Source organism: Nelumbo lutea, chromosome 1 (assembly GCF_056320005.1).
Source record: "Nelumbo lutea isolate HS-2025 chromosome 1, American lotus-T2T, whole genome shotgun sequence".
Classification (NCBI taxonomy): Eukaryota; Viridiplantae; Streptophyta; class Magnoliopsida; order Proteales; family Nelumbonaceae; genus Nelumbo; species Nelumbo lutea.
In genome coordinates, this window is record NC_142684.1 from 131,911,299 (window position 1) to 131,938,833 (window position 27,535).

The 27,535-nt window shown below is 41.2% G+C and overlaps 1 protein-coding gene and 1 pseudogene across 2 annotated transcripts; one reads left to right on the forward strand and one right to left on the reverse strand.

Annotated features, from left to right (window-relative positions):
* Positions 1 to 201: 201 nt before the first annotated feature.
* LOC148877622 (nuclear pore complex protein NUP96 pseudogene) lies at positions 202 to 5,119 on the reverse strand (annotated as a pseudogene). Its single transcript, XR_016098283.1, has one exon. The product of XR_016098283.1 is annotated as a nuclear pore complex protein NUP96 pseudogene (transcript).
* Positions 5,120 to 12,991: 7,872 nt separating this feature from the next.
* Positions 12,992 to 15,932, forward strand: LOC148877623 (rac-like GTP-binding protein RAC2). The gene is made up of 6 exons (XM_088942237.1): positions 12,992 to 13,665; positions 13,830 to 13,917; positions 14,607 to 14,716; positions 14,823 to 14,886; positions 15,204 to 15,334; positions 15,626 to 15,932. Exons 1-6 carry the CDS (start codon positions 13,567 to 13,569, stop codon positions 15,722 to 15,724), a joined length of 591 nt encoding a protein of 196 aa, XP_088798363.1. The 5' UTR covers positions 12,992 to 13,566; the 3' UTR covers positions 15,725 to 15,932.
* Positions 15,933 to 27,535: the final 11,603 nt, after the last annotated feature.

A 27,535-nucleotide genomic window follows, 5' to 3' on the forward strand; every position in this document is an offset into this window, starting at 1 on the left:
GGCTTTCAATGTATTTTCATTTTTCTTCATTCTTGAACTTTTATCTTACTTTTTTATTTTATTATTATTACCATTATTTGAATCTTGATTCTATTAAAATTTTTACCTTTTTTCTTTCTTTTCTTTGTTCTCCTTTTTTTGGTTTTTTTTCTTGATGGCCTGTCATCTTATTATTTTATACAAATTGTGGTATCAACTAGAGTGAAAGAGAGGGGGAGAGAGGGAGAGAGAGGGCAGACTGCACTCCAAGTGAGTTATGACTTCCCCCTTCTTTTTTTATTTTTTGTTTTGTAAAAAGAACGCATATATATTTGATATGATTTGAATTGTTACATAAGAGAAAGAAAAAAGAAAAGAAAAGAGAAAAAAATACTATAAAGCTAATTCTGAAAGATGGGAGGTAAACAGCGACACGGCATCCTGCAAATGACATGAGCGCAGGTCTTCTGGTAGAGGCACGCTAACCATGGCGTCGAAGCAGCTCAACTGAACATCACGAGTTGCGCCCTCCCCGCTGTCCGATAGTAGCAGACTGCACATCTCCTCAGCCATCAGCGAATAAGTCGCCCTTGCATCAACTGGTAATTTGCTTCCCCCCAAACTGCCAATAATTCATTTAACCGATCGACCAAAAAAAAATCCTTACATGCATCATTTGATTTTTTCTCTCAAGAGTAAGACAATCCGATTCACTCGTGGTAAAAAAATCCTTCTCGCAATGCATCTTTTAGAAAGTAGAAAGAGACATAGATTTCCAGCACCCAAGTCCCAATCTGCAATTTCTGACTTGTACTCTTCCATCGTATGTGCAAGCCTCCATAACTCTGGGTGATTAGCGGACAAAAATAATGTATGAACCACAGAAGTCATGAAAATTAAGTGAGCCCTTTGCCAGTTGGAATATTCAAGAGCTTTTGACATATTCCCATAATAGTGGTAATATGTAGCCCTTGCCTCATGCAACCATGCTGATGGAACACCCAAGTCTTCAATGAACTGACGTTGCATTGCTTGTGAATTCCAAGTTAAACAATACTGAAACAAAATTTCTCTAATAACAGAAGCCTGGAAATATGGTAATTAAATCATCACAGTGGGGGCATGTGAAGGACAACATAGATGGCCCAATGGCATTGTCCAAGACACAGTAATTGGGAGACAAAACTCATGATGTCAAGCACGTGAAGCTCATCTGAACTAAATGCACCAACAGCTTCCAATATACAACGTTGGTGCCAGATCATAGATCATGTGGTAATCGAGTGCATCAAAGCTAGGTTGATGAGAAGGCACTAAACATGGTTTTCAAAGCGTCAAATTTACTATCTTCATTAGAATGAAGGAGCATAAGATGATATGCCAAGTCAAAACGATCCCCTGGTCTCCAAGTCACAGCCTCACAGGATAAATGGAGCTTGCCCTTCTTCATCAAGTAGCTGCTGATATATATGTACGGACTACTATGATGGGCAATGAGGTATATATCTGGTGGTAATTAATTGATACCACATCAACAGCCCTAAATACCTTTTCCAATCGATTTTTGAAGAATGCCAAGCATCAGCAAGTAATTCATACAACCTTACTCTGTCGTCCTTCTCAATGAAGCTGAAATTCAGTCCATTCATTCTCCAAAGGTCAAGCTGTCTAACCATATCAGATCGAGAGCCGCACATCCCCTTTAGAAACAGACAATTCCACTGCTGAATCCAGCTGCCGCCCAGTCAAGAGCAAAAACATGTGCTCTAAATCACTGCATTCATTCAAGCAGCTTATTTCTTCCTGTTCACGGTGGCAAACACTCTCTTGCAGCTAATAGCTGAACTCTGCTCACCCAACAAGGGGAAGGCCTTCCAGCTCAATGTCTGGAGAACCATCCTTCCTGTCATGCATCATGTCTTCATCAGCATCAGCATCCAGTGATTTGGAATCTGCATTGATCTCGATCCCTCGCTGAAAAGAGAACTTTTATCAACTCCCAAACCATAATCTGGTGCATCAAATTGAAAACCATACGGGCAGAAGCTGATAATCCAGGAACATCCAGCTGCCTCTCAACAATTTCTATGTAACTACGGCATATCTCTGGAGGTTCTAAGCGATTGGATACAAGCTTTTGAAGGTTTAGGTTGAAGGAGCCAGCTTCAGTTTCTATTTTCTCGTGCTTTATTGATTTGTGGAGATTAAGTGGAGAAGAAAAACAAGTCATTTTCATGTCTTACCACTTTATTAATTGCAACCTTTTCTACATTGACCACAGAAGATAATCCTATCCCAAAATCAGTGACACCAACAGGTGTACCAGTATGAACAAGGATACCACTAGGACCCCAGCCAACTCGAAATGACTTTCCCATGAACAATCCCGCATCAACAATATTACTAGAATGCATTCTAGTTATAGCAGAACCACTAGGTTGATCTTCTTCGTTTCTCAGACAAGTGCAGGGAGGAAAAAAGCCCAAAAAGGCTTCTGTTAGCAAAACTTCTCTGATTCTTGTAGTCTTCAGCACTTCTTCATCGAGGGAACATCTCATAGCTCAACTAGGTACATGCAGAACATGAGATAATAACAGGGACCAACCTTGCTCAACTTGAGGAATCTTTACAAAGCTTCATTTCAACCTCATACATTCAGGTCAAGCCCTCCCTCTCTTTCGCAAAATTCTTTTCGTTTTTTTTTTATTCTTTTTATTTCATCATTTAATTTGATAAAGTAATTTTATTTCAATTCAAAACTCTAGTTGATCAACATACATTCCAAGAATTTTAGTTAATGACAATGGATCTTCTCATCCTCTTTATTTTTCATTTTCAATTTATTTTTATCAATTCTTTTTTTTATCCTCTTTAAAAACTTTTATTTTTTTTCTCTTTTTTATCATATACTATACCTTTTTCTTTTTTCCTTATCTTTTATCTTTTTATTATTTTTATTATTTATTTATTTATTTATTTATTTATTGTTTAATTTCTTTAAAAACTTGGTTGATTAGAGTAAGATTCAAGAATCTGGGATTATGACAAGGGATCTTCATGTCTTCTTATTTTTCAAGACTTTTTTTTTCTTTTTTTTCTATTGCTTATATATTTATTCTTATCAACATCATTTTTTTCAATAAAAGCACTTTTCTTCCCTTTTTTCTTTGGTTAATTTTTGTTCTTCTTTATCATCATTATTTTTCCTTCTTTTTTCTCTTTTCTGATGATTTGATTTTTTTTATACTCAATTTTTTATCTTTCTTCTTTGATTTTCGATTTTCTTCATTACCCCCTTTTATCTTCATATAAATTTGCACTATTTCTACTTTCTTATCTATCAAAACACAATGCTAACTTTTCCTACCATTTTTATTCAGATTTTTCATCCTTTTGTAATTTCCTCTACTCCTTTCTAGACTCAAAACTTGGACTCTAGGTGAAAAATGCATGAGTTGACCGGGTTTATTTCTAAACACAAGGCTCCAACAAGGTTGCCGGTCTTCAAACCTCCACCCATTGGACAAATGGGCTTCTTTGGTTGGTGACCGGTTTGGGCATTCGGTGCGACTATTGGGACCAAGGCCCAACCAACCTGCCACCTAGGACCCATCCTAATAGGACATGGGATGCTAAAGCTAATGCAAAATGGTGTGTGCAAAGTGTAAGTGAGTAGATAAGCGAGAACAAATATAAAGCAGTAAACAACTATCTAATTATTAGAAAATGAGCAGGTATTACTAAAATAAAAGGAAATAACACATAAACATGCATATATACAAAAAATAACAATCAAGCCCAAACGGCCCCCATGTGGGCCCCAATCTTTGAGCATCGGAAAACGGGCTCCCTTGCCACTTGGGCTGGAAATGGAGTCGTCACCCATCATTTAAGGAAATGGAGGTGATGGGACCTTTGAGATTCGCATCGAAAAGCACTTTTTATAAATTAATGACTCCAAAGCCCGAGGCACCGACTAACCAGTCTAGGTAAGACTCGGATGGGAGAGGGAAGGGGTTAGGCACCCCTCTCCCGGGTCCAATAGGTGGGGCCCACATGGTAATCCGGAATAAGCATAAACACAAGATAAAGGATTCAATGAATCAAAATTAACAAATAGCAAATCATTACAAGAGAAGCACCATGGTCATATTTTTATTATATTTTTTATTTTAAATTCCTCAATTTTTTATTAATTTATTTATTTAAATTTTTACTACTGAACTCTTTTTTATGGTTTTTTATTACTCATTATTCTTTTTTTATATTTTTTTATATTTTGGTTTTTTATCTCCCATTTAATAACCCAACCTCCTCCTTGCTACCTAATCAAATCTGAACCAACTAAACTAATTTCCCTCATTTAAATCTCTTACCAAACTTAGTTATTATTTGATCCACTCCTTCATTCTTCCATTTTCATTTTTTTTATCCCTTATTTCTTGGCTTTTAATTTTACCTTCTCCAATACTATTTATTCTTCTGCTAATTCCTTTTATCCCAAGTTTGCCCTACTTGCTGCTATCAGCCCCCCTCACTTCGCAATTGTCTTAACCCCTCCAGCCAAACCTCTTCATTATTCCCGTCACTCTTCCAAACTAACAAAAAACTTTCAAAACCTAAACCTCATCCCTTTGTTTGTTTTTTATTACCCAACTCACTCGTTCGTTCTCTAACTTTGTTTCTCAGCAGGATAAAACTCCAAACAATAAACATGGCATGAGAGACATTAACAGTAGAGAATACAAATCAACTGAACACAACATGTAACATTCAAGTATCAGACGCAGGCCATACTGATCTCTAAAACAAATAAATTAGAACCGTTAATTGGACTATACTAACAGCTATTGCATTAATTTTGCTTAAAACGATAGACTTAATCTCAGAGGGTAGAATAAAACGTGATCCCTGATAACGAAGGAAAGCGGCAAGAACAAGAGAAAAAACCCAAGATTAATCGCATGATTCATGAATAAAATCAGTTTATTCCCCAAAACAAAGAGAACCGAAATCCTAAGCCTAATTTGGGTTGGTACTGAGAGGTACCTGAGCTGTGTCGGCCCATTCCCCTACTCCCAACTACAGATGCCGATAAAACACCGGGAGGAAAAAAACCCAAACACACAGAATGAGAGAAGTGATTACCTGAGGGGAATGTAGCCTGAGCTACACAGAAACGCCAGCAATGTCTGAGTTGCGGCAAAGAAACGGACGAGACCGATTTTCAAGCCAGACGACGATTGTTGATATCGAGTTCGATCCCATAGGATCAGATGGAGCGCCTTTAGCTGGGTTTCAGTCTTCTGAGTATCAATAACCGGTTTTCGGTGAACGGCTTTCAAATAGGGGGATTTGAGAAGCAAGGACACTTCAATCGGCAATACGGGGGAAGGGAGCGCCGCTCCTCTAGTTTTTGTTCGAATGGGGGAGACGTACAGCACTGTCCGTTTCCGAGGATGGGTTCGGTGGTGGAAGAGGAAGAAGGAGAAGAAGAAGAAGAGAGAACAGGAAGGAGAAAGAAACCGAGACAGAAAGAAATTAATGTATGAGGATCGATAGAAACCAGAGGAGGAGGACGGTCTTCCTTGCTCTATCGCTTGTTTGCGCGAGGAAGAAGATGAACAGTCTCCTCTTCGATTAGCTTCTCTTGCATCAAGTTAAATGAGGCGTCATTTTGCCTTTATATTAGGATAGGGTCCATTTCGTAATTTCGGAGAAAACGAGGGAGAGTTTGGTAATTTTCAGCAGGTTGGGTTAAACCAGGTCCAAAGATTGAACCAGATTCTTGGGTCAATGGTGGGTAGTTCTGGGTCAAGAATGGAGGGCTGAGATGGGTTTGATGGTTGAGAAGGGTTTTGATGTATGGGCTAACAAGATTGGCCGAAATGGAATCTTTTTGGATGGAAGGGTTAACGAGGGAATTTTTGGCTGAATTGTAGGGTGGGGTTTTCGGACATTTAGGGTTGATTGGCGGGGTCAGATTGGCCCAACTATTACCAGATTGGGCAGATTTGGAAAGGGTTTGATTCAGTTAATCTGGGGGCTCGAAATGGAATCTTTATGTGATGAAAGGAAAAATAAAGGTAGTTTTGGGTGAAATTTCTCCAAGTGGGATTTTTGGGTAGTCTGAGATGATTGGTATAATCTGATTGAGCCAATTGGTCTCGAATTGAACAGATTTGGAATCCAGCCAATCTAGAGCCTCGAAATGAAATCTTTGTGTGATCGAGGGTAAATGAAGGTGTTTTGGAATGGTATTTCTTATGTGGGGCTTTTTTGGTATATTGGGGTGAATTGGAGGTCGGAAGGGTTTGATTGGTTGTTTGGGGAGAATTGGAGGCTTAGGTGGCAAACCAAGCAAAAACCAGGTGCTGACACACGTTATCCACCTCCTAGGGCAGAACGGACTCCTAACGGCGAGGGTCGAGGATCTCAGAGGTGTTTCATAAGACCCACAACAACCCATCTATATAAGGGCATCAGCCCTAGAGACTCAGGTACGCGCGATTTTTTCTAACTAGCTCTCTTGCATTCAAGTATTAGCTTGCTTACACAACTACCCACTAACTTAAGTATCGAAGTGACCACGCCGAGTTAACCACCTCGGGTTGTCTGTGCTTTATCTTCTTGTAACTCGACTCGCTAGCCTAGCAACTGACGTCTGAGCTATCATCCAAGTAGGAGCTCCAGATCGTGCACCATTAATTAATAATAATTTTAAACTCTTAATATGTATTTATTATATAACCATATTTACTAAAATTAATATTTATTATATTTTAGTAATTATTTATTGTTTTTTGTGATAGATGTATTTTCAATGATTATGTATAAATTTATTTTGTTTTGTTATTTAATAGAAAACTTTTAATAATTATTGGAGATTAAAGTAGTATTATTGATTTTTTAAATTTAATGTATTGTACTTATTGTATTTATTGTATTTTTGTTATAACTTATTGATTAATTAATATTCATTAGAGATTAAACTATTATTTGAGATTATACTATTTATTGACTAAGTTAATATATTTTTAGTACGTATTGTATTTTTGTAATTATTGTATTTTTTTCATTACCAATATATTTTCAATAATTGTATATCTTTGCTATAAATTTTCAATAATTATTGGAGATTAAACTATTATTATTTATTAGAGATAAGACTATTAATTTAGCTAAAATTATGAGTGTTCATGAGTTGGTTAGGTCCAGGCCATAGGTTAGTTGGCCAACCAAATTGACCTGGCTAGGTTGGGGAATTGGTCCGCTATAACTGATTGACCTTTTGTGAAAACCAACCCACTCAAGTTGTATCAGTTTGGATCAGTTTTCATAAAAGTTTTGTCGGTTCAAAAGATTTAAACGTAAAAATTTAATTTAATTTTAAAAATTATAGTACAATTATTAGAAAATAAATTTAAAATTTAGATTGATGAAATAAAATATTTTAGACTAAGAAATATGGGGAATTTCTCACTTTTTCATATTAAAATTTATATTTAAAATATAAAATATTAATATATATCCATTGTTAGGTTGTTCGATTTTGATCAGTTTACAAATGGGAAAAGTGAAACTGATCCAATGTGGTTGAATTGGAAAATTTTTGAACCAAAACTGACCTAAAATAATAGAAAACCAACCAACTCAGATCAGGTTGGTTGGGTTGGTCGATTTCATAAGTTTAATGAATAAACCTAACTGAAATTAATTATTGTTATTTTTGTACTATAAATAATTTATTAAAAGTTGTATATAAATATGAATAATTATTAATTATTTAAAAAGTTGAAAATATAAAACAACTATTTATGTGTTTTTATTAGGGTCATTTATTAGAACACACCTTATAGTTTTACATATTTACTTAAACCTACCTTATAGTTTTCATTTTACTAAAACATCCCATATATTTTACAACTTATTTACTTAATCAACATTTCATTAAGGAGTGTTTGTTTTGCCATTAGGCCCATAATTTTTTATTCCAAAAATACCCTTATCACTTTTTTATACAGAAAACAAAATTGGCCAAATATAGCCAATAGAGTGGTTGTCCAAGTCTTACTAAGGGCAAGAATGATATTTTTATTTCTATTTTTTTATTAAATTTATTTAAATGAACATTAGGGTCAACATTGTCATTTCTATTATCATCTAATGGAAGACTGATTAAATCCATTGCAAATTATAATAGTGTTTCAGTAAAATGCTAACTTTAAGGTAGATTTTATTAAATCCATGAAATTATAAGGGTATTTTAGTAAATAACCCTTTCTATTATTTATCTTTCGCTTAATGGATGCACGGGTCTCCGCTAATAAAAATATTAAAAAATGTAAAAAAAGTAAATATACATAGATATTATTATCATTGTGATCATCATCATCTAAAATTGCCGCATATTTTACAAAATATGTTCACATTTGCTAGTTCTATGAAAAACAACAAAAGAAAAAAGATACATGATCAGTGAGCCAAGCATGACTGCATGAACTTGCCACCTGACTGGACAAATCTCTTCTGAGCTTAGCGTGTTGGCAGCCTTGTAAATATATATAGGAATCTTATTGGGCCTTAAATCCAAATGGGTCAAGCTGAAACAGTGAAATTGTCTGTTGGTCAATCTATAAGCAATGTACACCCAACCAAATTAAAAAATCAAGTAAACTGCAAAAGAGGTCCAAGGTTCAAAATCCTATATAATCTATAGGTCAGAGTTCCCCCAGTAAGCTGTCATCAGTCACAGTATAGAGGTTGCTATCTGCAGTTGGTCCCTCTAGGCTTATGCTCTGTTTCTTCTGGCTATCATGGTTGAGTGTTTTGTAAAAGCCAGCCAGGGGAATCCAAAAGGGAGTTTCATTCAGCCTCGTTGGGGAGAGGAGATCAATTCCATGGAACAATCTCATAAATCCAATCATCAAACGAAACATCCTAGAAAACTCCACGAAACCGTGTCTTTCTGAGCTATAACATGGGCTAGTGGGCCACCTGTTAGCTTTTCTTGGGCAGAATATTTTCAACCTCACTGAGTATCAGAGAGTCTTCTTTGGTAAGAGTGCAAAGTAAATACTGATTCTTTCTGAGTAAAGCCCGTAAGCAATTTCATTCAACCAAAAGTTATGGAAGCAATTTTTTTCTTCCATTTTAAACGCAAAAATGTTAAAAATAAATAAATTTACTTTAATTTCGTATTTAGTACAAAAATGTATTTTAACAAAAAGCTCGCAAAATTGAACTGGAGTACAAATGTAGCCCTAAATAGGGAACTGGAGATGATAGAAGAGATCTATAAAATAAGTCAAATATAAAATGAAAAACAATGTATCTGAGACTTATATTTTGGGGTGTTAAAAACTTTTTTCTGGATTTGCATTTTCGGGCCTTAGTCTTTGTTCTGGAAAGAGCAAAAACATCTTTAGAGAGAGAGAATCAGGTGCCTATGATCAATAAGCATGAGAAGTAATTAATTTATAAGCATGAGAATCAGTTTTATTTGAGGGTTCAATGTTGAACATCACTTTCCTTTTCTCCTTTTTTTATGATCCAATTTGGAGAAGTAATTAATTTACCAAATCTCCTAACATAATTCAGTAAATCGGTTTATGGGATTTTTTAAAGAATCAGGTGCCTATGATCAAGTTTTGTTTCAAGCTTTTCAGGATTACTTGTGGGAAGACAACGATCATTTTTGGATTAAGGGTGCTAGCAGGATTCGAGCTTAGGGAATTGGGAGATGATTTCTGGAGACAATTTTGGTTCCTACAATCACTTTGTAATAGTGAATGTTAAAGCCATCTCACCAAACATTCAAAACTTTTCTTAAAAAAACGATTTAACCCAATTTAAAAGAAGGATCTAAAGCTTTTTCTATGGCTTCTAAGCATCAAATTTGTTTATGATAATTAATGGATGAATTGATGCTGATCTCACCCTAGAAATAGTTAGTATTGGATAGGCTCTCTTAGGATTGTGTTTGGTACCATTGTTATTTTCAACTAAAATATTTTAGATTATGCAACCAAACATTTTTGTATTCATATAATCCAAGAAATAGATACCAAACATACTAATCCCTAAAAGATGTAGGGTGGTCATGAAACGAACTTTTCACATTCTATTCAAATTTAGCTTGTAAAAAGCTGAATTTAGGTCAGTTTAAATCGAACTTTGAACCTAACGAATCTTGGCTCGTGAAACTCGTAAGCTTATTAAATTTATATTATATATGATGTTTTTAATGTTTTATATGTTATTTTTTTTTATAAGAAACTTGGCTCACTATTGAAATCGAGCCAAATAGAACCCAACTCAAATAGTTAGTGATGAGTGCGGATTTTGCCCTCCAGTGACATTGTGACACATGGCACCTTAGAACAACTAGGTGACACCCGGAACCACTCAGGCAACAACTCGCCAAGTTGATGGTGTCCAACCTGGCGGCCTAGCACAAGCGTGGCCTGGTAGCCTGGCACATGCGTCGACCTAGTGACTTGCGAGATGTGCTCGCCGACAAATTCAGCATACATACCCCACGATTCTTGGAGGTTGGCCCTCGTTCCGAAAGATGGTCAACGCGTATAGAAGTTACCTCTGATGATCTCGAACCGGTTAGACACGACCTCCTGGAGATCTCGAGGGCGATACGTGAGCAAGGCCTATATAAAGACACCATCCCCAATGATAGAGGGGGGAAACGAATAATCAAGTAAGCAAATTCTAACTCTCATACTGTGTGATTTTTAGCTCCCAATCTACTATGAGAGTACTGACTTAAGCATCGGAGCGACCTCGCCGGGTTAGCCACCTCGGGTCCTCTGACATTTTGGTTTTTTGCAGGTCTCCAAAGAGTAACGAACTTCATCAATTCAGCTCACCACCAGGTCAGCCCGGCACCTCACAGGTAGGTAGGCAGCCAAAATTCTCCACTTCGACCTGAATCATCTACCACTTGAAAGCAGACTGAATGACGAGGTACTTAGCCCAAAAAATTGGCCATCAACCAAAAATCGATTAATCAGTTAGGAATTTCTTCCAAACCCAATCCTTTAAATTCTGATTGGAACCGCTCAACCTGTAAAATCTCAAACCTTCAGCTTGAAGTATATGATCAGAAATGTTGCACCAAACATTGTAATCTCTAGATGTTGTATCCCATTTCTCACGGCACACTTATTACATTGTTCAGCATTAAGCCATCGATGGTTAACAGAAGGCAGAAGGCTAGTTAAGCCATCCATGTCAACAAGTCGAATAAATCCAAAGTGCAGCTTAATTCCCCTTCATGAGAATATAATCCATGGTGGTAATTGGATAATCTGAACCTCCAAGTAGAATCAAAATTTGTCTTCTTCTACTGATTAATGGAAAAAAAGATAATCAGTTACTCTGTCTCAATCCCCTAAGCTTTTCAATTTTTCGTTAAAGAATACGTTTCAGTCTCTGTCACTTGTTCTTGAAGCCACATCAACTTAAGGCCTTATTTAATTAAAATGTCTCATTTCACCGCCCAATTTCCACACTAAGCTAAAATGATGGTTGATGACTAGAGTAGACCAAATGTAATCTGCAATTCAGATCTTACTTTAGAAAAACGATGAAGATACAAAGAAAAGAAAAAGAAGTTATACTCGAGAGATACGGGGGGCTTCTATTTGTCAAAAGGTCCCACTTAAGAGAGAATCCCAGACTGAAGAAAAAATGTCATTTCATGATAAGCATAAGCATCCATTTTGTTGGAGAGAGAGAGAGAAATTCCTTGCTTCCAATGGGGCCAAATGTTTTTCTGTAAGGGTATGAACTGACACAAGACCGTGTGAATTTGCAGTCTCAGACGAGTGAAAGTACCACTTTTTTTTTGTCATTGTTATGGGCGAACAGGATCACACTAATGAGATGGATAGCCCAACAATTCTTGAAGCCCAGTCCATAATCCTTATAGCGTCCAAAAACGCGTCACTAGACCTGGCAATTGGGCTAGCTCATTTTGGACCGGGTTGGTAAAAATTAGACCCCTAATCTTGACCACGAGTCAGATATATCAATGGTTCAGCCGTCTGGGTTAGTTGGTCTTTGACCAAATCAATGTGATCTTTACCAAAAAATACAAACGATTGTCCTGGTCAATACTAGTTTGGAAGAATTAATTACTTTGAAAAAGGATGACCCAGGGGTGACCCGTGGCCCAACCCAACCTGAGCTGAATAGGCCCGGGTTTGTGGGTTGGGTCAACTTTTTGCCAAAGACTACGCGTCAGGACAGACTCTGGTTACGGCCGCTGAAGCCTGATGAGATGAATTCATTAAATAAACCAGGCAAATCATCTACTTCAAGAGAGAGAGAGAGAGAGAGTCAAAGACTCAAAAGATAAGGACCCAGTCACCCAGCCCCAGCCCTAGGCTCGACCTCCCCTCCCCATATAATCACTGGTCACTAGTCACCATCAATTGGACTTGGCGAATACTGTGGCCCATGACGCTGAATCCAACCTGCCCATGTCACTCGCTTATTACCTCCTTGTCTGTCCACTGTCCAGTCCATATCCAAAAATGGGTGGTCTTTCCTTCAATATCTTTGAGTGTCTTGGGCTCTGCCCTCAGAACTCTGGTTTGTGAAATAGCAGTCTACGTTGAACGGTTGAACCCATTCAATGGTGACTGGTGAGAATCCGAAGACAATGGATTCATAGTTGAGAGTTCAGAACTTCAGACCAGACGTGTGTGAAGGATCCTGTACCCCTGTGTCCTTGGCTTGGGCCATCCACGAGGAGCTGTTCCCGAGAGGCCCACCAAACAAAGGCCCGTTGATAATGTACTTGATGATTAAGGTCCAATCGTTGTCATAAGTCTTGTCATATTGGATTTTAACCTACTCATTAGCCTGTATGAACAAGACAAACAAGCTTCATTTTGTATATGGGCTCCAGAAAAGTTTAAGTGGGCTCCTTTCAAGCCCAAACCCACCCACCCACATAAACTAAAACTCTGCCTTAATCAAGGTGACAACCACAAAAATCCATACCAGTGTTTTGGGCTTTTCTGTTTCTCCCTTGCCTTAAAGAGTTCAATCATGGTATTTTGGCTAATGAAGCAACTCTTCTCCATCATTCCCTCTCTCTCTCTCTCCCTTCTCCAACACTTAACCAACTAACACCAACACAACCACAACCCAACCCAAAACTTGGATTGGATGGTCTTTGGCTCTGGCCTTGCACTTAAAGAAACAAAAAGCTATATGAGCAATCATTGTGAAGAGGATGAGGTACAGCAGTGCGTAGGTTATTAAAATACACCCTCGTCCCCCCATTTCTTTTCAAAATTCAAACTCATTCACTTTCCAAAACATCGCCCAAGTCTTCCCCTCTTTCCTCCCATCTCTGTGGCCTCTCTCTTTTTCTTTTGTTTTTTTGTCTTTTGATGCTCCTAACTAGTTCAAAGGTACGAGAGAGGGAGACTTGTTTGGAGCTGCTTTGAATGGAGCAGACGAACGGAGGAATCTTTGCTAGGTGAAAGATTTTAAGCTCAGGGCGGGGCTGAAGAGGAGGAGGAGGTAGTGGAGGTGGTGGTGGCGGAGGATCTGAAAATGAGTACGGCGAGATTCATCAAGTGCGTGACAGTGGGTGACGGAGCAGTGGGGAAGACATGCCTGCTCATCTCCTACACAAGCAACACTTTCCCCACGGTACAATTTATAGTTCATGATGATGTGTTGTGTGTATGCATGGAAATTTTCATGTTTATGAAGAATTAATGATGGTAATTGTAATGATATCGGTTTTAGTGATCATGATCTAAGCTCTCTCTCTCTCTCTCTCTCTCTCTCTCTCTCTCTCTCTCTTTCTCCAGGATTACGTTCCGACAGTGTTTGACAACTTCAGCGCCAATGTTGTGGTGGACGGTAGTACTGTGAACCTTGGATTGTGGGATACTGCAGGTGAGTCTTCAGTTTTTTCGTTCGTGGGTTGATCTCTGTTTCCATGGAAAAAATCTTCTCAGCTAGAGCAATTGGCTTGGAATTTGATAACCATGTTTCTAGAACAGAAATAGAGCACCACTACCCATTTGCAGCTTTTGGGCTGTAAGGGGATTCTCTAGAAGAGGTGATTTAGGATTGCACCTTTACAATTCAATTTAAACAGAGGTTTATATAGTTGAAATCAAACAATCTCTGCGTGTTTTCCTGAGTTTCCTACAAACCCATTTACAACTATGATCGATTATTCTCCCAAAAAGTACTAGGAAATCAGTCATTGGAACTCTGATCAATTAGCTCATAATTACAGAATTGAAGTTTCTTCATTTAATAACCCTTTTCGAATCATCATGCCTCTGTGGCAGCCACGGAAATACCAAGGGCAAAAACTAGTCCCCAACCTAGTTGTGAACATTATGTTTGAAAACTGACTCCTCTTTTTGTTGAGGTCTTGAGGGGGAACCGGTTCTTCTCACTTTTCAATGGTCAAGGCACTGAAAAGACTTGAAAGAATGAGAAAGATCCTTTCCTTTTTCTTTCTATATATCGTTGTAGTTAATTTAATTTTCTTTTGGTGGATGTCTGCAAGGTTCTTTTCATTGCTGAAGAGATTTGAGTCAATTTTTAGTTCATGTTTGAATTTATTACAGGGCAAGAGGATTACAATAGGTTAAGGCCTCTAAGTTACAGAGGTGCTGATGTGTTTTTATTAGCCTTCTCTCTTATCAGCAAGGCTAGCTATGAGAACGTCTCCAAGAAGGTTATTTAATTGTTGTTCTTCCCTTTTTCTATAACTTTCTTGTCTGATGAACTGTTCTTGGCCGACCAACAGAATCTGACACAGTCATCTGTATCTTGACCCACAGTGGATCCCAGAGCTGAGACACTATGCTCCTACAGTGCCAATTGTTCTGGTTGGGACCAAGCTTGGTAAGATCACTGAATTCAAGAAATAATACAAGAATTATAATGGTGAAATGACCGTTTATCTTTTGATCAACTCCCTTGTATGTCCCAACATCCAACATACTTCACGCAAAGTATTGCCATTAGGACCCACAGAAGTCATTTAGTCATTTCTCCATTCTGATTTGAAGTACAGTACTTGCAAGCATTCAATGGTGTCACTAATTATATGGACTCTCAACCACTGTTCAATGTTCATGCCGAATAATCCCAGCTCATTAATTCCAAAGTCTTTGGTAGTTCTTGGATCTTAATGTTAATCTAGTTTTAACCAAATACAGATTTACGAGAAGACAAGCAGTTTTTGATTGACCACCCTGGTGCAACACCAATCACAACTGCTCAGGGAGAGGAATTGAAGAAGGCAATTGGTGCAGCAGTTTATATCGAATGCAGCTCCAAGACCCAACAGGTTTTTATAGTTCCACATACTGAAACTTGATTTCTTCCACAAATTCGAGCCATCAGGCATCAGATTTGGGAATAATGACATAAAATACTTCTGGGCTAGCATCTGGATCAGAGTTTTGGGTGTCACTGTTCCTAATTTTCAAGTCGAAAGGCTAGCTTTCTACAATCTAGCTAATCTAATTTTTTCAAACTGCTCAATGATCTATGACCCTTCTAATCAAAATATGAATTCTCACTCTATGCAGTATGAAATTATTTGGGCTGACTTCTTATGTTGATTCTGGTTTCTTAGAATGTGAAGACCGTGTTTGATGCTGCAATCAAGGTTGTTTTGCGCCCTCCGAAACCAAAGAAGAAACGCCACAAGCCAAAACCATGCGTGTTCCTCTAGATAAATTCCATAACGTCGGTCCTCCCTCTACTTGTTTCTCTTCTTCTATGTCTCTCCAGGGACTGCAAGAACACTAGAAGGAATGTTAGATATCTTGAAGTCTTCTGTTGCTAAGACTTCTAAGCATTTGCAGTATTAATATTCTGTTCTTGTTCTTCTCAGTGAACATATATCTTAAGGAAATTTGCTCATTTCTTGAAGAATATTATATATGGTCTCATGACTATCGCATTACTGAAACAAAATGTCATTCAACAGGTGATGAATCTTTGATGGTTACTTGATTTTAATGAATTTGCACTAAGCAAACGTGCTAATTTAGCCAGACCTTACTCTGTTATCTATCTCTGTATCTCGTATACTTGGGCAACGTTGAGTGTCTCTCATGGTTACCATTTTGCAATTCAAAATTTCACCAAATTGATTATTATATAAGAAGTATTTGGTGACTTCCGAAACTCGTTTCCTCTCTATATTTCTTACAACCAATGCAACTTTCAGTCTTGGAGTAGAAATCATCTATATCTAAAGATTGGTCAGAAGAGTTCACCAAGGGCCTTTCTTTTATTCCTTTTTCTTACTGGCAACTGTTCTAATTTTCAGAAGGGTTTAGCAGTGACCAGCCATACCAATATTGGGTTCTTTATTTCTTTTCTAAAATATGCTCTTCATATTGTTTAATTCCAAGAAAAGCCAAGACTTGGTGCCTAATTCTGAATTTGTGCCAGATTTTCTTCTTCTTCTTCTTGTATTTTTGATAATTAACAGATATTCATTGATTCTAAATCAAAACCTTTCAAAAAAGCAACAAGGACAAAATACAAACAGCATATGGCTGGCAAAACAAAACAAACAATTTACCTAAGAAACAGCTAGTTACATCTCAGTTCACAAACCCAAAAAGCCCCACTCCTAAGTCGTTTTTTTAAAGCACCATTCAAGGATCAAAATTTCGCAACCCGATTACCCGTCCCCTCTGAAATTTTGAAAAAAAAAAAGCACTAAGTTCAAAGTACCGATACGTCGGTTCCTGTGTACTGGGATGTATCAATATTTTCAACCTTGATCTGCCACCCGATTTTCACTTCTAGGAATTCAGTTGAACAAGCAGTTCATTTGTAATGGCCCATCTTATATAATCCTCTGTAATGCAAGCCTGGTTAAAAGCTTAATGTTTTCTTCCAAGATCTGGGCCAGGACAATGATGCCTCAACCTTTTCCTTCATTGTAAATAAATAGAGCTATCAATGACCAAGGTCAACTCAACAGGAATCCAACCCTATTACATAGATCTGGTTCTTTATGTTAGTCCCAATTGTGAATAGAACAATATACACATGATAAAGATACCTGGAACCTCCCAACATTTTATATTTGTTTCTCATAATTTACCTATATAATTTCATAAACAAACATCTGAAATTATATATCCTTTTGTAATTGAAATACAAAGAAGAGCAAGAAAATTCATAGATTATTATAAAATTAGCAAGTTAAATACTGCAAAGGACTTTTGTGAAAATAATAAGAATGGAAAAAATAGAATTTAACGATGGTATGGCAAAACAGGATTTATGTAGCTGAACCATAATGATTGCGTGATTCTTATTGGATTGGGTTCAATCCACATCAGATCTGAACAAATCCAGCCTTGTAATAGCCTCATTACAGAAGGTGTATCTGCATTTAGTCCCAATTATAACAGGGTCAAGATGTATTATTCTCTGTCTACCGTATAAATAAAATTTCTTACTTTTGCCAATACAATCAATAATAGTAATAATGGTACTTATAATAATAATAAGGGTCCATTCTTTTTTCAAATTAATGGGATTTTGGTTCCCATTGATCGAGATATATATGTTCTTTATTTATGTGAGGACCATGAATAATTCATTTTCCCTAGGTTCCATGTAGGTAAATAACTTTCTCGTATGAGGGGAGGTTGTTAACACTTGAATGAGACAAATTTGTTCTTTTTAATAATGACTTTTTATGGCTAAAATGACAATTGTTATATTTACCTAGGAAATAAAAGAATATGGGTAAATGCACTTACCAAGGTAAGTAATTTATCCAAAAATGAATAGGGCCTAAGTCAATAATAATAAGGGCAGCACTTGTATTGAGGATCATATCCCTTAGGGTGGAATTCTTTTGTATGGGATTGGATGAAGCATGTGTCAACTTTTAAGAGTAGTTTGTATTTGTGGCACAATGGTGGAGGCTGATGCCTTTATGTTGTTGCTGCCACATTTGTGTTTTTAAATGCCATGTCAACATACTATTGCTAGTAATGGTAGAAAAAATGGGAAAACACCAAAAAGGGTGTTTTCTCATGCTACACCTTTCCCGATTTCCAAAGACGGCTAACTAAACAGTAATGTTTTCCCAAAAGACAGATTTCTGATATGGCCCTGTTTTATGAGGAAATGGCATTGATGCCAAACACCTACTAAAAAAATAACTCCTCGTAAGTACGGAGTGAGCAGCTACTGGCTCTCTTTATTTATTTATTTTTGTCTTTGGCAACTGGCAAGTAGTGGTGATCATTTCTAGCCTGGCTTGAAGTTGGAAATCCTGGCCCATTCTACCTGCACAAGGTCTGTATATAAGATGGGCTATTGGGCGTGGACTCTCTTTATATCAAGTGCCAAATGGCCCATGATCATCCCTAAAAGGTTTTAATCTTTCTTGATCTCTTATACTATTTCCTATTCTTTTCTTATTAAAAATTCTGATCAGTTACCAAAAAGTGTTCAACTATGATATAAAAAAGATATGATATCCGAAAAATAACAAATCAATAAATTTGAATCATAAACGTGATAGCGAATAAGGTGTTATTTATCAAAAATCATGAATGAATTTTGATTGATCAAAAATCTTTCCATACTATATTTTTTGAACATCATTAGTTTTCACCTTCAATAGCTTCAAACTCCACATTACTTCTATTATATCAAACAACTGACTCAAATCAATATGGTAAGCTGTGCCAAGTCGTCCGAGTCCTAACACATGGGCAATTCAATTAGTTTTGTAATCCATGGTTTTCCACATATCTGGTAAATTTTCCTATCTCATCTCATTCTCATCGAATATATGCCTCGGTAGGGCAAATATTTCTGATAACCTTTCATAACCATTCTCTCTCTCTCCCCCACCAGATGAATAAAATAAGTAGAGGTAGTTAATGATTTGGTGAATGTAAACCTAATCTCCAATGTGCTCTACAACTTCCTAGAAATGAAGTTTGCATATTGGGAGGACATTGAGTTAAAATATTTTTATTGGGTTTACTTAGTATGATTTTCTAATTGATGATTTTGGACAAATAACAAGTTATACTTGTGATCTATTAATGGGTTATAGTTTCACTTTCTATCAATAACCCATTGATCTTTTCTATTTGCCCAAATATTACAGTTCTTATTATTAACTCTAGAGTAATTTATATCCTAATTAATCAAATGTTATTTTAAATTTATAAATAAATGAAATTGTTATTATGTAATGCCAAGAATACATTTCTTTGCAAAGTGAAAGAGGTGGAGTAAATTGCTAGTGGATGCAACAAGTTTCAACAAAGACATTCATGCTACTTTTATTTCTAAGAGAAAAAGAAGGAAAACACCCATTGAGGGGGATACATTTATACAAAGACTGGTAATCCATAAGAGCTGATTCAATACGCCACAAAGGAAGAATAGAGCCAGATGTTGTGAAATTGTTCCCTTCTTTTTATCTTTTAGGTATATGTTTGGTATCGATAATGCAGTATTGTTTGGTAGCATTTCCTAGAGCAACAACAACTTTTTCTGTTTGGTACCAATGTTCCAGGAAACGTTTTATGCATTTCTACCCATTATCTAGTGCCATATCACTGTCCTGTTGGCAGCAATGAGTTGCATCTTCAAGAAATGCCAAATTTGGCGTTGCTCCAAACTATGCCTTCCCGATTTCCAAGGCATAGCTTGGAGCACCGTTTTCTATAGAAAAGCGGTTCCAAATAGATGGTTATTTCTTGGAGCACTGTTTTTTCCTATGTGGTGCTAATATGGTGCTGTTGGTCCAAGAAATGGCAACAATGCCATACAACCACTAGGTTTTGGCCTGCAGTAGTAAGCATTTGTTGGGAAAGGCATTTTGGTAAAAAAAATCTGATGAAGCACGATCTGGCCGATCTTAGCTGTCAACGACCTTGCTTCTGAACTGGGTAGCAGGGAACCTAAAACATAGGAGATGAGGAAGCTCCGAAGCTCAAGTTAGAATCCTTCAAAAGCAAGATAACACTAGATAGCGCAAAGTTTGCATACCTTCTTTGTTGGGGGGCAGGGGGCTCTTATAATCACTTCGCGCACTCGCTCCGAGGCCCTTGTCAGGTCGGGTATGATTACCCTTGCGCTTGTCAATTCGGTCGTCGTCCTTTCTGCTGGGACAGAACCGTCATTGCCTAACCGTCTCTCTAACTGGAGATGGCGGTGTCAGTGGCGGTGGCAGGTGGCCGTTTAGAGTGCGGCTGCCAAGTGTCAGATCCCAAGTCAGTCAGGTGCGGCGCCCTTGGGCACGGGCTTCCTCAGTGTCAGGCATGGTACGACTTGTTTGGTTTTGGTGCCCAGAAGGTGATGCGGAGTGGTGAGCGAGGCGAAGTCTTGAGTTCGAAGGTATCTATAGGCCAGGTCAGTTCGGCGAGGTGTATCCCGAACTGTTACAAGGCAGGCCAGTTCGGCGAGGTATACCTCGAGCTGTTACAAGGTTGGCCAGTTCGGCAAGGTATATCCCGAGCTGTTACAAGGTTGGCCAGTTCGGCGAGGTATATCCCGAGCTGTTACAAGGTTGGCCAGTTCGGATTACTCTAGTTTTGGGCCAAGGGTGAGTTCGGGCCCCCCGTAGGGACTTCGGTCTGCTGGTGTCCCCTTGTTCACACCTTAGGATTGGCTCTTTTGCCGAGCTGTTGTTTTTGCCACGTGTCGCATAACTGTGAGGTCAGGCCAAATCTTCCTTCATCAATTGCCCCCCACTCCTCGCACCAAGGGTCTTGCCCTGGTGTGGGGAGTTTCGCGAGGTAGTAGGTGGATTTGTCCTGTCCTTCGAATCTTGACTGCGCGAGTTGCTTTTGCCAGGGTTCTTCGATTTCCGAGAAGGCTGGAAACGTGCCTACTCATAAATGTTGATGGTTGTGACAGCGCGCGTTTTAAATTTCAAAAATTCGCGCCGCTGGGACGTGACAGCGGGTCATTCAAAAAGGCGTGCCACTGCTGTATGTGCGCGGGCGGCTGTCAGGGTGACGTGCGGCACAGTCAGTTTCGGAAAGACGTGTGTCGGTGCGACGTCGGTTTCAAGAAGGCGTGCACTGACGTTTCGCTCTTTTCGAAAAGACGTGCGCCAATCACGTCTCGACCTTATGGGACATGCGGTCATCGAAAACGTGGGCCGTCGAATCGTCTTTGATCTGCATGGTCGATTCTTGGTTACTGTAGCTATAAATAGTGGGGGACCCCAGTCGATTTGTCACTTCTGCGGTTTGTCTACTAAGCTCGCGTCCAACTTTTCAGCTCGCGTCCAAGTTTTTTCCAGCTCGCGTCAAGGCTGGTTACATAGCCTTCAAGGTTCTTTGGCTTGTTCCCGTCTCCAGAGCCTTCAAAACTTTCTTCTGGTGAGTACCTTCCTAAATCCACCTTTTCCTCAATGTCTAGCTTTGATAGCTCAGACGACTCTTCAAGTAGGGCCGACGTAGGTTCTACCAACCGAGCTGTGTCCCCCGACTGCCTCAGTGATCCTGAGGTGGAACTCGAGGACTATGAACCAGTAGGTCGAGCCGCTTCGGGCAGTTTGGCGTCTACCTCTCGCCGAGGTCGGATGCTAGACAGGCTTGCTCCCTCGACCATGACGCCTGAGGGGCTTCAATTTGTACTTATGTCTTACAACCTTCCTGGGGGGGTATACATATTTTATTCCTTCGGGTAGCTTTCCTTGGGAACACGGTCCTGATGAGATCGTGATTTTTTTAGAGCAACTCGCTACGGGGTTGCGACTTCCTTTCCACCCCCTTCTCGTCGAAGTCATAAACCACTTCGGTGTCACCATTGGCCAACTTCATCCAAACTCTATTCGAAACCTGGTGGGGACTGTTTCCCTTTTTTGCGAGCAGAATTTCCCCTTGGACTTAGAGATATTCTCCTCCATCTTGATGCTCAAGAGACAGGTGGGTTCTCTTCCTGGGGGAAGACGGGCGTATTACCTTTCTCCTCGCCAGGGTTTTAAGCTTCTGCACGATCTTCCTAATAAGGTCCCGGCGTGGAAGTGGGACTACTTCGGTGTGCGAAGTGCACAAGGATGGCCCTTTCAGACCGGGTGGGGTGAGGCCACTCCTGATTCAGGTGTTACTCTCGATAAAGAGACGGTGAAGGGCCTCCGGCAATGGGCACGGCAAGGTTTAAAGTGCCATCACTACTTAACGGAGGCCAAGCTTATTGCGGCCGGTCTGAGTTCGGGTAGGTTTCTAGCTATGCGGTTTCTTGCTTGCTTTGTTCTTTCATTTTTTCTGATGTCGAACTCGTTTTTGCAGGTGTGATGGACGCGGAGAGAAATCGTGGGGGGCGTCTGTTCCAAGGTATGAAGAGGAGGAAGCGGGTCGCCAAGCAAACTCGTACCGAGCTGCCCCTGGATGAGGAGCCCCAAGTTCCAGACCACACGCCGGAGGATCTGCCCAAGGAGCCCGAGGTGACTCCACCGATGCATGAAACTGTCGGGGCGCCTTACGCTGAGACCACTCATACGGGCGCTCCTGCATACTCAAGTGCTCCTGCTCACTCTGGGTCCGCTCATACGCGGGCTGGGCTCTCGGGTTCGGGATCTCAAGGGGAGTTCAGGAGCGTGTTGACGCCGAACTACGCTCTTCAGAAGAGTAGGGAGGCTACTTTCCCTGAGGAGATTGCGGCGTGGACCGATCTTCCTTGAATCAGGTAACCTGCCGCGCCGTAACACATGCTATGGTGGTAAGTTAGATTCCGTCTGCCTTTTTCATTTTCTGTCGCTTTTGCTATTATTGCTCACTTGTTTCTTTTGGTAGGTGAATTCTTCAATTCATGCCTTAGCGGCCCAAGTGGAGAGGAGCTCGCGACAGGCGCGAGCTGTTGAGGTTGCCGCTCATGCTGCTGAAGAAGCTTTCCGTGCTATAGAAGCGAATACCCGGGTTGCTGAGGTGGCCGCTTATGCTACCGAAGAGGCTTCTCGCATCGCGATGGCCACACAGGCAAGGTCTCAGCGTGACACCGAGGCCATGGGGGTAGTTATCAAGCATATGGCGGACTTGAAGTTGGATTTGCAGCATCAAGTCGAATATCTTCAGGAGGACATCAGGGAGAGAACACAGATTTTTTCCCAATGCATTGAAGACGCCAAGAAGAAGGCCGTTGAAGACTACATTGCCTCTCCGCGTTTTGACGATCTGATGGTGGATTCTTACAGGAGGGGGTTCAAACTGAGTAGGTGGATGATCCGGAATACGTGCCCCGACCTCGATGTTAGTGCCATATCCACTTCACATATAACTCAGGAGATGGCCAATGCTGCCGATGGCGAGCCGGACTCTGAAGGAGAGGCAGGGCCTTCGGGTGTTGTTGAAGTGCCTTCTGATGGCGAAGAAGTAGCTCCAGGCATGTAACAACCCTTTTTTTTTTTGTAAGTCCCTTCTGATGGCCAATGTACTCCTGTTTCTTGCAACGGAATAGATAATCTTTTTGCCCAAGTGTTCCTTTTCCCCGAACTGATTTTTTGTCGAACTGAATATGCCACTTTCTTGTCTGGGTTATTATACTTCCGTGACCTGTTTTGCCGCGAAGGCTTTTCGCAGCGAACTGATTTTTTGCCGAGCTGATAATATGCTCGACTTCTTTGCTTGTTTACACTGAGGTTCCTCTTGGCTCTGCATCGTGGCACATAGGACCTGATTTCGTCCACTTCGCTTGGCGGTTTATAGGTAGTATCGCCTTAAGTTCATGATGTTCCATGCTCGAGGTGCTTGTTTGCCTTCCAAGGTTTCGAGTTCGTATGCCCCCCCGAGCGCTCTTTTTTACTTTATAGGGCCCTTCCCAGTTTGGTCCAAGTTTTCCCACGCCGGTTTCGGGCACCATAATCTTACGAAGGACCAGGTCGCCGACTCGGAAGCTTCGTTGCTTTACTCTGGTATTGTAGTAGCGAGCTACCTGCTGCTAGTATGCCACTGTTCGGATGTGCGCAAGGTCCCTTACCTCATCCAATAGGTCAAGGTTGGTACGTAACTCATCTCTGTTCGTCCAATCATCGTATATTTCTAGTCGCAATGTTGGTACTTCGATTTCCGCCGGGATCACTGCTTTAGTGCCATAGGTGAGGTTGAAGGGGGTTTCTCCCATGGCGGTTTTTTCTGTAGTTCGGTGAGCCCATAAGACACTTGGTAGCTCTTCGGCCCACAATCCCTTAGCTCGATCCAGACATGCTTTCAGTCCACGCAGGATGGCTCTGTTCATTACTTTCGTCTGACCGTTTGCCTGTGGGTGCGCAACTGATGTGAAGTTTTGCCGAATACCCATGTTCTGGCACCACTCTTGGAACTTGATATCCTTGAACTGCTTGCCGTTGTCGGAGATTAGTACCCGAGGTAACCCAAGGCGACATACTATGTTCTTTCAAAAGAAGTTCTGTATGTTTCGGGTCGTAACAGTTGCTAGAGGTTCGGCTTCTATCCACTTCGTAAAGTAATCTACTGCAACAACTAGGAATTTTCTTCCACCTGTTGCTGGTGGTAATGGCCCCAGGAGGTCGATGCCCCATTGTGCAAAGGGCCACGGGCTGGCGAGGTATTTGAGGTCGGAGGCAAGTTGATGGTGGATATTGGCGTGCTTCTGACACTTGTCGCATTTTCTGACGAGCTCGACAGCTTCTGCCTTCATCGTTGGCCAGTAATATCCTTGTCGAAGTGCTTTTTGGGCGAGTGCTCTGCCCCCCAAGTGTCTGCCGCACAGGTCTTCATGAGTGTCGCGAAGTACGAACTTGGCTTCGGCAGGTCGCAGGAAACGCAAGTAGGGGAGCGTGTACGACCGTCGGTATAACTGTTCGTCTATTATGACGTATTTGGTTGCCTGGCGCTGCACCCTCTTGGCCGCATTGTGTTCTGCAGGGAGGGTTCCGTCTATCAAGAAGGTCGCGAGTGGGTCGATCTAGCTCGGCTCTGCTTCCAAGACGGGAGCGACCTCCTCTGTCCCCCCGATAATACTAGGCCGAGGTAAGTCCTCTATGTAAACAGTTCTCATGTTGTGACTTGTGCTGGCTAACCGGGACAGAGCGTCGGCCTCAGTGTTCTCTGACCTCGGGATTTGCCTGATGAAGTGTGACTGGAAGTTGAGCAGGGCTTCTTTTACTTTCGCCAAATATGCGATCATGGAGAGCTCGCGTGCTTCATACTCGCCCGTAACTTGGTTGACCACGAGCTGGGAATCGCTGCAGATGACCAAGTGTTTTGCCTTTACCTTTCGCACTAGGTCAAGCCCAGCTATCAGTGCTTCGTACTCTGCCTCATTGTTGGATGCCGCGAACTCAAAGCGTAGTGCGTATTCTAATTTTGTGCCACCCGGGCCGCATAAGACTATTCCAGCTCCGCTGCCTTGCCGGTTCGAGGAACCATCCACGTGAAGGATCCAGGGCTCCTCATCCCAGTTCGTGTTTCGCCTGACCAAGAGAGATGCCACACTGGCTGCTACTTCACGGGGTTTAGACTCTATTGGCTCGGGAGCTCCGGGTTCGCCCAAACTGGGGACCTCGGGCTCGACCTGTGGTGCTTCGTGGCTGAAAGTGCACTCAGCGATAAAATCTGCCAAAGCTTGGGCCTTAATAGCAGTTCTTGGTTTGTACTGGAGGTCGTACTCGCTGAGTTCGATGGCCCATTTCGTCAGTCAACCGAAAACATCGGGTTTGAGTAAAACTTGTCTCAGAGGTTTGTCAGTCAGGACGATGACGGTGTGAGCTTGGAAGTATGGGCGGAGTTTCCGAGCTGTTGTCACTAGTGCGTATGATAGCTTTTCTATCTGCGGGTACCTTGTCTCTGCTCCCTGCAAAATTTTACTAACATAATAGATGGGTCGCTGGACCCGGTCTGTTTCTTTTATTAGTACCGAACTGGCCACCTCCTCGCTTGTCAAGAGGTACAGTTCTAAGACCTCGCCCTCCTCGAGCCGGGCTAAGGTTGGCACACTAGTGAGGTAACCTTTTAGCTCGTCAGACACGAGCTGGCAGTCCTGGGTCCACTCGAACCCTTTGCCTTTGATTGCTTTGAAGAAAGGTAGGCAGCGGTCTGCCGATTTGGACATGAAGCGGCTTAGAGCGGCTATGCGGCCGTTTAGCCTCTGAACTTCTTTTACTTTCTGAGGTGGTCTCATATCTAGAATGGCTTTTATCTTGTCCGGGTTGGCCTCAATACCGTGCCGATTGACAATGTACCCTAGGAATTTGCCCGAGGTGACGCCGAAGACACATTTGTTGGGGTTCAATTTCATGCTAAACTGACGTAGGATTTGGAAGACAGAATCTAAGTCTTGTATTAATTCTTGTGAAAACTGAGTCTTGACGACCATGTCGTCTACATAGCATTCTATCTTCGTGCCAATCAGGGGCCGAAACAGCCTATTTACAAGTCTTTGGAAAGTCGCCCTAGCATTTTTTAATCCGAAGGGCATGACCTTGTAGCAATATAGGCCAAACTCAGTTATGAAGCTGGTTTTTTCCTCATCGGATGGGTCCATCCAGATTTGGTTGTAGCCCGAGTAGGCGTCCAGGAAGCTTAGCAACTCATTTCCCGAGGTCGCGTCCACTAGGTGGTCAATTCTGGGGAGGGGGAAGCAATCTTTCGGGCAAGCTCGGTTCAGGTCGGTGTAGTCGACGCACATGCGCCACTTGCTGTTTGCCTTTTTTTACCAACACCGGGTTGGCCACCCAGTTCGGGTAATGGACTTCCCTTATAAAGTTTGCTGCGAGGAGCTTCTCGACCTCCTCATCGACCGCCCTCCAGCGTTCTGGGGCTAAGTTGTGTTTCTTCTGTCTAACGGGTCTGACTACAAGGTCAGTATTAAGTTTGTGAGTTATCAGGCCGGGGCTAATGCCGGGCATGTCAGCCGCGGACCAGGCGAAAATATCTAAATTTTGAAGTAAAAAACTCACCAGTTCAGTTCGTAGGGGTTCCTCGACGGAAGCTCCGTTCTGAAGTGTGCGAGCTGGGTCCGTAGCTGAAGTCAGGATTGCGACCGTTTCCTCCATGGGCGAAGCTTGTTCCTCACCTTGCTCCGCAGGCCGCTCCAGTTCGAGGTCGTCGGCCGCCTTGGTTTTTCCCTTCAGGGCGGCAACATAACACTTGCGGGACTCGAGCTGGTCACCCCGCGCTACCCCCACACCGAAGTCCGTAGGGAACTTCATGGCCAAATAGTAGGTGGAGACCACCGCCCGTAGGATATGCGTGATCGGCCGCCCTATTATGGCATTGTATGGGGAGGGGGTCGCGACCACCAGGAAATCATGGTTGAGTCTGACCGCACAAGGCCATGTGCCGACTTCCACAGGTACTGTTATTTTTCCGAGGGGCCTGACTTCCTCTCCGCTGAAACCCACCAGGGGAGTGTTCGCGGGCTTCAGCTCGCTCCTCTGTAACGGTAGCTGGTCAAATGCTGATTTAAAGAGGATGTCCGCTGAGCTGCCCGAATCTACGAGTACGCGTCTGACCTCGAAGTCGCCGATCCTTAGTTTAATGACAAGCGCGTCATCATGGGGGTAGCGGACCCC